The 13,292-nt window shown below is 34.6% G+C and overlaps 1 protein-coding gene across 1 annotated transcript; it reads left to right on the top strand.

Annotated features, from left to right (window-relative positions):
• Positions 1 to 320: 320 nt before the first annotated feature.
• Positions 321 to 8,467, top strand: LOC134258012 (NEDD8 ultimate buster 1-like; the record flags this gene model as incomplete). The annotated part of the gene is made up of 10 exons (XM_062740573.1): positions 321 to 430; positions 582 to 658; positions 743 to 850; positions 1,019 to 1,070; positions 1,202 to 1,302; positions 1,920 to 2,008; positions 2,117 to 2,222; positions 3,375 to 3,458; positions 6,447 to 6,591; positions 6,922 to 8,467. Coding segments are annotated over 10 exons (1,060 nt in total), but the record flags the coding sequence as incomplete, so codon positions are not given.
• Between the last annotated feature and the right edge of the window lie 4,825 nt (positions 8,468 to 13,292).

A 13,292-nucleotide genomic window follows, 5' to 3' on the forward strand; every position in this document is an offset into this window, starting at 1 on the left:
TGAAATATAACACTGAAAGAATGAGATTAGTATTTTTTCCCAGTATTTATTTTTTAAAAATTCTAGATTTATATATTTTTTCACAAATGATAAATAAATACTGTTTGAACAATGCTACTGAAACTCAACTGGACAGAGAAAATTTTTTTGAGACATCCAAAGATTCAAGAGTTGAAGACATCAAGGTTAAAATACTTTGAGAAAGAGTAGTTGGGACTTCCAACTCACCTCGACATATCCAGGGTATCTGAGATATCAATGTTCAAGAAACCAAAGTTCAAAGTAAACCATACATGTATATAAAATGATATTTTTTGTAGGAAGTGTGGAGCTAACATTTTGAATGCTGTAGATAACTATGCAGTTTTATGTTTGGACATTGTGTGGTGTTACCTGTGTTTACAGAATGTAGAAGAACTGCCAGATGCAGGTACTTCAGAGAAAACTGATTCTTTACATGAGTCAGTGCAATCAACCACACACAATTACGACTTTTACAGTATTATTGCACAGGCGCTTGACGAGCAGTACTTATGCATTCAAAGAACAATAACTCCTCTTACACCAATCTTTCTTTTCAGACCAACGACTGAGGTCCAGTGAGGAATGCTTTATAAGAAGTTATGGAGCCAACTTAGAAAGAGTGGCTGCTGTCAAGGTTTGACTTTATTCTCCAGATAAAAGTTTACTTTGACAGTTAGAGATCTTGCTTTATTGTTTCTATTTCCTGTTGTCATTGTAGGGGGAGTCAGGAACACAGTTAGCTTTGTACATGAAACTACATCTTCTACAAGGCATCGTGGCTTTCCACCATCACAGGATAGCAGAGGCACACTCATTGCTTAGAAAGGTACAACTGATTCATGATCAAAAGGGGTGGTGGATGGGGATGTGAAAGATGTTTTTCATATTTAATTTAGAAAATTGCATAAAGAATGATACATCAATTTAAAAGAAAGAATTTTTTGAAAATGTTTAGTAAAGAATGATAACAAATTGATAAAATCTTTTATGATAGGCTGAAGAAGAACTGAACAGGCTTAAAGTTGATGAAAACAAACTTTCACAAGGTACTACTATTCACCAGTTTTTCCATAGTTTCGATGTTGTCGGTCTGTTATGTTATCGTAACTGCGTGATTTTACATACTTGGTATTTAAATTGATTTGGTTGTGTGAGTAAATATGAGTACTTTGTTTAGTTATGATGATGGGATTTGATGAACGAGAGGGTCGTCTTGGATTAAGAGCTACTAATGGAGACGTCACCAAAGCAATACAGCATATTATTGAAAAACGGAAGGTATTTTTCTTTACCTGAGTTGATAATTAAGAAAGTTTTTTTGTGTTCTTTTTTTTACAACAATTTCTGTTCAACACATTGAGTTTATAAAATTTGAATTTTCCAATGTTACTAGAATGTTGAACTGCTCAGTCTTGAATTACAGGTTGTGATGCAAATTGTCACCAAATAAAAACAGTTGTAATTTTTTATTTGAGCATATCAATTAGGATTGACTTGTCTGTACAAATTGCATGAAAACCAATATCTGCAATAAATTCTGTGAACAAAAAGCTTAAAACTAAGTACAGTTAATGAATATCTAGTACAATTTATTTCAATGTCTGTTGATTGATGTTCATTGCATTTTCTATCCTTTTGTGTTTTTCACACCTATACCAATGTACATTTTAGAGAGCAAATTGAGAATAAATCCACACTAATATCATGACTTTCCAATTTATTTTTGATATTTTAAATTCTGATGGACTTAAAAACTTAATATCCTAAAAATTTGAATGATGCCTTTTATCAATTTTAGGAAAATTTTGTGCTGAAAAAAATCTGAAGTATTCTCTGATTCTTACAAGAAATCTGAATATTTGTTAAATCAACCTTCATCATTTTAAAATCAATAGGAGAAAGAAGAGATTGAGAAGAAAGTTAAAGAGGAGCGAAGAATGAAGAAAATTCAGAAAGATTTGGGAGAAACAGCCTCAGGGAAAAGGTGAGCAGTGTTTCTCATGAGAGAGAGCATAAAATCTGGAAAAATATGAACAGGTTAAGTTGCTATTAAGAAGGAGTTAACAGAATGTTTACATTTTGATGATTTCAGGGTAAATGTATCCCTGTATGAAAACCTGGTCAGCATGGGGTATGGTAAAGGAGCTGCAGCAGCAGCACTCAGACAGACAGACAACGATCTGAACCAGGCCTTAGAGGTGAGAAAACAAAAGCTCATACTGAACTCAGACAGACAAACAGACAACAATCTGAACCAGGCCTAGAGGTGAGAAATATGTGTAATACTGACCTCAGACAGACAGAAAGACCATGACCTGTACCAGACTAAGAGGTGAGAAATATATATAATACTGACCTCAGACAAATCAACAGACCATGACCTGTACCAGACTTAGAGGTGAGAAATATTATTTTGTAATACCGACCTGAGACAAACAAACAGAAAATGACCTGTACCAGACTTAGAGGTGAGAAATATTTGTAATACCGACCTCAGACAGACAGACAATGACCTAAACCATGCCTTAGAGGTGAAAAATATATGTAATACCGACCTACATCAGACACACAGACAGACAATGGCCTGAACCACGCCTTAGAGATGAGAAATATATGTACATGTAAAACTGACCTCAGACAGACAGACAATGACCTGAACCATGCCTTAGAGGTGAGAAATACTGTAGACGTACATTTTTCCACGGGGTCTTAATTCCGTGAAATCTCAATATCTGTTTAATCCGCAGGTAGAAAATTACACGGATTTTCTAGATTGTCACTATATTTCTTATATTTATATTAAGTATGCTTGGACAAATTTCCATGGAAAATTTGTGACCGCGTACATAGTGTAAATTAAAACAACACGGAAAAAAAATACTTTTACAGTATATGTAATACTGACCTCAGACAGACAGACAAGGACCTGAACCATGCCTTAGAGGTAAGAAATATATGCAATACCGACCTACAACAGACAGACAGACAGACAACGACCTGAAGCAGGCCTTAGAGGTGAGAAATATGTCTTAAACTGATAGACAGACAGACAGACAACTACATTTGTACTTGAACCAGGCTTTAGAGGTGAGAAATATATGTACATGTAAAACTGATCTCAGATAGACAGACAATGATCTGAAGCAGGCTTTCGAGGTGAGAAATATGTCTTAGACTGACCATCTGTATAAGTGATTAATATGCTTTACAGTATGTCTCATTGTCGTTGAATAAATTCATCTGGAGATTGCCACTCATCATGAATTGAGCTCAAGCAGATAGGTTACCTCAAGACTACAGGAGATTTGCTTTAATGTTATTAATTTTCATTAATTTCTCCTCATCTGTAGGTTCTACAGTTACATCCTGAGCTTTTACATCTACCAGATCCAGAAAAGAAATCAATCCGCATCACAGACGACATGATTGCTCAGGTATATGTGTAAAAAACAAATTACAATGCTGCAAAAAAATTATAAATTATAGCAGCCAGTTTTTAGCTCACCTGAGCCGAAGGCTCAAGTGAGCTTTTCTGATCACAATGTGTCCGTCGTCCGTCCGTCTGTCCGTCCGTAAACTTTTCACATTTTCGACTTCTTCTCAAGAACCACTAGGCCAATTTTGACCAAACTTGGTACAAAGCATCCTTGGGTGAAGGGGAATTTAATAGCCATTCTCTGTAACCACTTGAACTTCGTTGCCACGCATGGTCACCGATTTTGATGAAACTTCACCCATGCATAGTACTTGACACCAGAAACAAATATCAAACAAAATTTCGTTGCTAAGTGTCTCGGTTGCTATGGCAACAGCCGGAAAAATTTGAAAAATCAAGATTTTCAGCCACTTTAAATCTTGACTGTGGCTAAATAAAAACTAGAAAAAGCAAACAAACCATTCTCACAAAAACATGACACCTTAATGTCACTTATACTGTAAAGAAAGTGTTTAGAATATATCTCTAAGTAAGTGGTATCCAAGGGTACATTTGGAATACATTTAAAATGCTGAAATATGCCGAAAAACACTCCGTATTCACTAATGGTTGGTGTTACATGCTCAAACTCAATCAACGACTTAAGAAAAACAATGAAAATGTTTGACCTTAAGTATATAAGTGTAAGCAATATTATTCTATAACTAACTTTTATGGTTGCCATGGTAACACAGTGTAACCATGCAAAACCAGTAACTAAGATTGGGTTAATGCTACTTTCTTGAGGAAAAACATAAAAATTCAAGACTGGCAAATATGCATCCTTAGGACCTTGCATCACCAAATACATGAGAAAAATTGGGTATAATTGCTACTTTGCAGTGTTACCATGGAAACAAAGTACCAGTGCTTAAAAGCGAATTATTTTTCGCTGCATTAAGAATTAAATTGCCATATAATCAAGAAACAAATTAAAGGACTCAGCTTGAATAGTACTTATCTGTTAGAACTGAAGTTGAATATCATATATTGATAAAATTTGATGAAGAATACAACACCGTTGCTATGGTTACCAAGAAGGGAAAATGTTCGATTTTGTGAACTTTATATCAATATTAAACCCTGTGTGCCAACTTCTTGCATCCACTTAGAGATTGGATGATAGTCAAAATTAAAAGTCAGGTTAGCTGTTAATAAATATCAATCATAAAAGTTTTGGGAATCTACATTTAAGGGTACGTATCCAAGGAAAGAAAATATTTTTCAGGTTTTTAAGCATATATTTTCTGACTATTTCCATAGCAACGCTCTATTTAAAGAATCTAATCTGATTTTTTTCAAATGGGAAAACAAGGAGCACATCAACATCTTTAAAAATTGATCATTAGTTATGGGGAAATGTGTTTTTTTAAAAGATAGGATCAGATTTAAAAATACAGAGTGTTACTTTGAAGGCTCTCTTTGGTATAAAAACCTTGGCAACCATTGCCAACCAATATGAAATATCATATTTTGTTCTTGGTATATGTTTCAAGGCTCTTTTTTCTATTATTTGGTCACATTTCATCCTATAATTGCTTTTTATTTTTACGTGTATGAATTTATAAAATTCAATGAATATTTTTTTTTTACTTTTGAATACTTTGTTACCATAGTAACGTATGTAATAGTTGATTTACCAAACATGTTTATCATGCATTTGAGACATCTGACCTTCAACTTTTGGAAACAGTCATTGCCAATTGTTTGCTTTGCCGCAAATGTTAACAATGGGGCTCTAAACATGTTAAAATATGCCATTTTTCGAACTTTAAGACATGTTGCCATGGTAACTATAAAGCATAGCAACCAATTTTTGCCTGATTTCAGTTTAGGGTATCAATGACTTTTATCATAGAGAGTTTGGAGAAATTCTGAGACTATGTGTGCCACAGCTCCTATATAAAATTTCAAATCATTACAGAGAATGGCTCTTAAATTGTTAAAATGAAGGGCCAAATCCCTTAACAAGGGGAGATAATCAAGAAAAGACAAAAATAGGGTGGGTTCATTAAAAAATCTTCTTCTCAAGAACCACTGGGCCAGAAAAGCTGAAACTTATATGGAAGCATCCTGGGGTAGTGTAGATTCTAAATTATTCAAATCATGACCCCCGGGGGTAGGGCGGGGCCACAATGGGGAATCCAAGTTTTACATAGAAATATATACGAAAAATCTTTAAAAATCTTCTTCTCAAGTACCACTGGGCCAGAAAAGCTGAAACGTATGTGGAAGGATCCTGGGGTAGTGTAGATTCTAAATTGTTCAAATCATGACCCCCAGGGGTAGGGCGGGGCCACAATGGGGAATCCAAGTTTTACATAGAAATATATAGGAAAAATCTTTAAAAATCTTCTTCTTAAGAACCACTGGGCCAGAAAAGCTGAAACATATGTGGAAGCATCCTGGGGAATTGTAGATTCTAAATTGTTCAAATCATGACCCCCGGGGTAGGACGGGGCCACAATTAGGAATCAAAGTTTTACATAGAAATATATAGAAAAAATCTTTGAAAATCTTCTTCTCAAGAACCACTGAGCCAGAAAAGCTGAAACTTATGTGCACATGGAAGGATCCTGGGGTAGTGTAGATTTCAAAATGTCTAAATTATGATCAGTGGGGTAGGGTGGGGATGCATTATGTATTACAAGGGGGAAATCTGGTAAAGAACAGAATGGTCAAAGCTTCTCAGGTGAGCGATGTGGCCCATGGGCCTCTTGTTTTTGTTTCCATTCATTAGTCATGGAAACATCCGTAAAAGGGAGTATCATTTACAAACTTAGAGGGAGAAAAAGTTTAAAAGAATAAAAATTAACACATCCTTATTTTGGTTTTTACAAATAAAACAAACATGGGGATTAAAGTATGACAATTAGAAAGTTTGGAAGAAATCCATAGAAATGGTGTAAAATTTATGTTTAGACTGATATTAAAATTTTTCCCACAGGTGGTGGCAATGGGATTTGACCCTGTTATGGCCAACAGAGCCTTACAGCTATTTAGTGGAAATGTACAGAAAGCCCTTGAGGAATTGATACAGAGAGGGGGTCTGTTACCTTCATCATCAGACGAGAGTTCCTCTAGCAGTTCAAGTAAGGCTTGAACATGGGATATCTAAATAAAAGTGTCTTATATTGCACATCATGTATATAGCAGTTTAGGTAAGGCTTGGATATGGGGTAATATATACATGTACCGTATCTACATGTATTAAAATCTTACATAGCACAGCCTCTATTAGCCCATATAAGTCTTGGACATGGGTATGTGCCAATATGGGCCCTTTCCCTGTATACACTGTAAAAATTGTATATGTAATTTTGAAAGTGCAGTGATTTGGATATTCCAAATCTGGAGAAATGAGCTATTACTCAGTTACTTGTATGATGATAGAAAAGTGAGAGTCTGGTATTTATGTACAGGTAGTTCCCCTGAATCTGAGGCTGGACCATCCCACAGGACTTCTGAGGAGGAGAGGAGGACCATAGAGGACCTCGTGTCTGACCTCCCGAAGGATGAGGAGGATTACCTGGACCTCACACTGCAGGAGGAGGCCCAGTACCTCGAGGAGTACCTAGCCAAAGTCCACAGTGTCATGTCTAACACATAAAGCCCAGTGCCTCAAGGAGCACCTAGCCAATGAGTCATGCCTTACAATAACTCTTTAGGATGTATTCTGCTGATTTAGCCTGGTTCCTTGGTCTTGATTTGTTTTGTTTACTCTGTGATACTAGGAACATATGGACTAATAATTAATTCAGGGTGTTTCTGTCCTGAATCTATTGCCCATTGCTACGCGGTATTGAGATGACAATTTGTAGACGTTCATTGTGACATCATATTTTTCTAAGCCATCAACGTAATCAGTTGTGACAATAATATTCATTTCCTCGGTTAATTGCAATAGCCCAAAAATCCACAATTTAACACAAATTTTGGTGACCAATCGGGAGACTGCTTCAATTTTAATATACCTGGCTCTCCTGTCTTGGCAAGGATGAGCTAAGTAAGCGGGCTAAATTTTAATCTACCTGGCTTTCCTGTCTTGGCAAGGATGAACTAGGTAAACTGGCTAAATTTTAATCTGCCCAGCTCTCCTGTCTTGGCAAGGATGAGCTAGGTAAGTGGGCTATCTGCTGATACTGCTGTGGTGACAGCCATTTTTACGGAACTCCTCTGGTTTTATCCATCAAACTATACATTTTTTTCCCACTAACCCTTTATTATCTAAAATTTTGAATCCTTGATATCATTAAAAAAAATATGAAGAAAAGTTTAATTCCAGATCATAACTTTTCAGAGAAGGAATTTTTTTTATTTTTTATGAAAAATTCCAAGAAGGCAAGTTATCTCAGCAGAATACATCCTTCATGTCTATTATAGAATGTGGTGTACATGATATTTGGAGGGATAACTGTTATAATTGTTCCAAGTGTATTTAAAATTTTAAACAGTGTTTTGTCTTTTGATACAAGAAAATGAATCTCTACAAAATTTGAGATGCAGGTTCTTTTGTATTTAGTAAAAAGTGCCTTGTGTAATTTTAAGAAGTCTTGATATGAAATTTATGTAAAATTATAAAATATCTACCTCTTATATTCTGATGTGAACTATATATAGTTACAAACATATTTTTGAGAAACACTTCATCCATTCTTGCTTTCAGTAACCTTACTGTAGATCACTTAATTTTCGCGACACCTTATTTTCGCGAGATAGTCATTGACTCTTGATTAGCAAGACAAAATTTTCACGAATTGTGGTTATTACTCTATATAATCATAAGGAATGCTATAATACGCGAGAATTAAATTTTCGCGAGCACACTGTCTCGCGTAATTACGCGAAAATAAAGTTCTCGCGAATAAATAGTGATTTACAGTATATACAGCCCAATTTGGTTCTTTTTGACATTATGATTACAATGAATTTTGGTGTGGCAGCTTTTGCCTTTTGGAGTACAGTGTATAAATTACAATATTTCATAAAAAATAAATTACTAAATATTTGTTCTTTTATTTCAAATCACATTTATTTTGCAGGACTTAAATTGTATTTGCAATACAATAAGACTGTATTTACAGTGAAGATTTTTTCTTCATATTTTCCTTATCATACAATTAACCATTGCTTCTGGGTATTGTCGAGAGCCATATAATTTTTCATCCATGTGATCACCTATACCAAGAAATAGCAGTGTGTCCTTGAAATGAATCAGAGAGTCCTTTTTAGCTCACCTGGGGCCCGTTTTACAAAAGGACTTACAACTTAAGACCAGATTTAGTTCTTTGTATAACTTTTTAATAAACAATGTATCGAAAATTATTTTAAACTTTTTAAAAGGAATGTGGTATGATACTTTTACACAAACTATTTCAAAGAGAAATATTAATTTTGCAAATATTACAACAATCTGAAGTTTTTGGTCTTAGTCGTAAGTTCTTTTGTAAAACGGGCCCCTGAGCTTTTCTGATCTCATTTTGTGCAGCTTCCATCTAGCTGTCTGTCCATCTGTCCATCTTTAAACTTTTAACATTTTTGACTTCTCCAGAACCACCAGGCCAATTTCAACCAAACTTTCCACAAAGCATCATTGGGTGAAGGGGATTCAAGATTGTTCAATGAAGAGCCATGCCCTCTTTTAAGGGGAGATAATCAAGAAATAGTGGGAATCTGGTACCATCTTTTAAAAATCTTCTCAAGAGCCACTGGGTCAGGGAAAATGAAACTAAAACTTAAGTTTGTTCAAGTCATGACCCCCAGGGGTAGAACAGGGCCACAATGAACTATCAAAGTTTTACATATGAAAATTAATACAGGACAAATCTTTAAAAATCTTCTTCTCATAAACAACAAAAACCATGGGTGGCCATATTTATATGGAAGCATCCTCAGGTAATGTAGAATCAAGTTTGTTCATATCATGACCCCAGGGGTGTAGTGGGGCCACAATAGACAAAGTTTTACATAGAAATATATAGGAAAAATCTTCTTCACAAGAACAACAAATTAAGCCATGATTGGTCATATATTTATATGGAAGCATCCTCTGGTAGTTTAGATTCAAATTTATTCAAAATGTGAAGCCTGGGGGAAGGATGGGGCAAAAATGTATACATGTATTGGTTAAAGGTCACAATAAGTCAAAGAAATAATATGTAAGCATTCTTGGTGAGTGTGTATTCAAGTTAATTCAAATCATACCCCCCCCCTTTTTTTAGAAGAATGTTGGGACCTTTTATGCATTTTAGATTTTTCAATAGTGGATTGATTTTTGGTTTTGTTTTTTTTTTTTGGCCACAGTGCTCATGTGAGCGATGTGACCCATGGGCCTCTTGTCAATCCCCTGACGGCAACGGTCGGACAAAATTAAATTCAGAAAGTCCCCCAAAAAATGTAACAATGGCACCATTAAGTGGAGCATCCCTCTTTCAAAAGGGTATATCTACAAATAAAGACAGTATTCGACACCAATTCCGGTGCAAATTACGTCACTTCCGTTACGCACATAAGGCCCAAATAACTCACCCGCACTGAGAAACACACAGACACACAAACTCCTTTGCGAGGGAATAATAAAAAAAAAACGAATGTGTGAAGTGCTACCCCGAGACTCTATGTTTAATTACGGTAGAAATGAGGTCTATATACTATATATATATGTTTCCTCTGCGGCTGTCCGTCCGTCTGTCGAATGCGGGTGGTTTCGCTCCCATTACGTGTTCGCGCCGAGTGGTTTCGCACCAATCACTTGTTCGCGCCGAGTGGATTCGCCCCGCATGTACATTATATATTAGCTTTGAAGTTTTAAAGAATTTCTATCTATATGAGTGCTTATAATGAAGAATATTATTCTATTTTCTAATTACTGATGTGTCTGTATGCAAACATTGATTGACTTAATTTGAAGTTTCTTCGTTCTACATAATTTAATACTGTAAATCAACTGAAAAACAATGACAGTCTTCATTGAAAAATCAACGCGATTTGTGAAATAAATATATATTTTTTAATATCCAGTCCTAAATTATTCCAAATTAGACGATCAAATCTGTTCAAATTGAAATAATCATAATTTGGCTAAAAATGGCCTCACTAAAAGTATAAATACAAAATGGGATAATTATCCCACATAACATGACATCAACCTTGGGGTTAATTAATTACAAGCTACCTGATAGGTAATCGGGGGGAAGCCATTCTGTATACTACCCATATCTTACCTGTAGTTAAATGGGGCGAAACCACTCGGCGCGATACCACTCGGCGCGAACACGTAATCGGCGCGAAACCACCCTACACCCGTCTGTCCCTCTGTCTGTCAGTCTAATTCAGTGCAGCACGAACCCGATCGTGAACCCAATGTTAAAAAAAAGTTTAGAATGCCATAATTCCGTCAAAAATCTACATTAGAAGCGAAACGAAATGAAAATTTGTGCTGTAACTTAGGCCTTTATTCACATACCGAAAATCAACTTAATTCTGCAAGCGTTTAAAAAAAAAAAGTGCGGAAAACTATGGGACAGCTAGACTGACAGACAGACGGGCGGATAGACTGATCAGAAGAAACCTACATAATATAGTTCCCACCGATTTCACCGGTGTTGCCTAGCTTCTAGTTTCATAATTTTTTTTTTTTACTTTTTTATTTTTATATTTTTATTTATGTCTTGCTTTTTTTTTTCTTTACAACTAAACCAAAAAAAGCATCATTCTTTTAAAAGTTTATATATTTATTTAAAAAAATAAGGAACGTTTTATTAATTAATTAGCTTGATTTTCGCAAAAATAAATAAATAAATAAAAATAAATTTGAAAAGTTTGAAAAAAAAAATACTTATGCTTCTAGCTACGCTGTGCGCTTTTACACATTGAAAACTCGCTCGCGTGCGTTTTACCTATGTATACTTATGTTATCGAAAATCTGATTGGTTGTTTATGTAGAGCGGGTCATGGAGTTAGCAGTTTTAGCGGGAGGGGTCTCTGTTATCAAAGGACATTAATTTCATCATTAAAAGACGGTGCAAAATTATTTTTATGATAAGAAATATAAGTTAATGTAATTCTCTAAGAAAAAACATAATTGAATACTGTTCAAGTACACTTTGTTGTGTTTATCTGAAACTCATTAATATTCATGAATATGCATAAACATTGGAGCCCATGATGCTTAGACTGTACTTCCATGTTGAATTTTTAACAAGTTTATACTACTACGTTTAGCGCTTTAAAAAAGTAAACACGACGTCGTTTAAGGGTATTTCGTGGTCACTTAATGGACACCTCGTCCATCATAACACAAGTAAATCGTGATGAAGAGCAACTCAATACATTTCCTCCATCGGAAAAAGGTAAGTTTCAGCTCTTCTTTCAAGTCGGACGTTTACTGTGGCGGAGCACCTGTGCCTCCGCCAGTAGAATGTAGTTGATGCACACAGATTATGGTGTACTGCAATGCTTATATGAAGAAAATCATTTCAACATATGTTTCTTATATTTGAATTTATTTATAAGTTGATATTTGATTAGAAATGGAAGTTTTTCGTATTGTTTATATATTTTAAAGGGTGAAGGTCACTTTTATGACCGACATGTTTACCATTAAGTTTTTGGCAACTTGGAGATTAATGGCCACAGTTAATTTTTGAATCTCGTTGTTTTTAATTTTACTTTTTTAATGCTTTACATGCATATTCCATAAAAATGTAACTTTCGTTTTTAACATGGGGTACACTTGACGTTGAACAAGTGCCCCGTTAATCTATTTTTAACATGACCCATATATACTGTAAACACAATGAACACTGCTTGACGATCGTGTAAGTAAAATTAGGTCATAGAACTTGAGACATAAAATGTTACCACCATATTTTGTCAGCTTAGATAAAAGTAAATTCAGTTGGTGCAGATATACTATCCTAGGACAGTTTCTAGTCATGAATGAAATGTTTATAATAAATAGGTAAACTGTGTAATGAAGTATTAAGTGGGCTTTATTATACAGTATTGAACTTGTATATCTTTTGTGTAAAACTGCCTCGTGATAATATTTATGGTGGTTTTACACTATAGGGTCTCCATTATTTTAAGGCATTAATTGTAAGGTTTAACTAAATACTTCAAATTTATGATTACAACATAAGAACTTACTTGCTTTGCATCACAATGAATTAAAATGTTGAACATTTACTTATTTTTTTTTAATCAGTTAGTGAAGGAATTAAATCATTGAAATGTCCAAATTTACCAGTAGGCATGTAATTGATTCACCCTTTTCATATCATTCATTAAGATTTATATGAAAAAAGATAGAATAAATTTTCTGTAGTTCAGTTCAAGGCCAGCTATCAGGATGTCTAATAGCAGTAGTATCAGAGAGCCTTCAAATAGGATGTTAAAGTTTAATTTAAATAAAAATAATTAAAAGGAAATCCACATTCAACTGTATGGCAATTAAATTTGCTCAGTGAATTTAAGACACAAATTTAAACAGTCAGAAAATAGTAAATTATTTACTTGAGTTTAGTAGATTCCTGCCCCCCCCCTTTTTTTTTTTATAATTCTCATTATTCTGTCTCGAACCTCTGACACATCTGAGAAAATTCTGGTATACACTAACAGTATTTATAGAAAGCAATCTATCAGATAGTAAATTGTTGTAAATCTCTGCATGGTAGCAAATATAAGAAGATTCTCCTAAGTTACTTTATTGTCTTGGTAACAATACTGATTGAACTATGAGTAAATGGCTGATAATTAGATCTACAAACTATTGATAGTAACTGATGTAGAA

This window comes from Saccostrea cucullata, unplaced genomic scaffold (assembly GCF_032062105.1).
Source record: "Saccostrea cucullata isolate Sc308-1 unplaced genomic scaffold, CSIRO_AGI_Scuc_v1 ctg15722, whole genome shotgun sequence".
NCBI classification, from domain to species: Eukaryota; Metazoa; Mollusca; class Bivalvia; order Ostreida; family Ostreidae; genus Saccostrea; species Saccostrea cuccullata.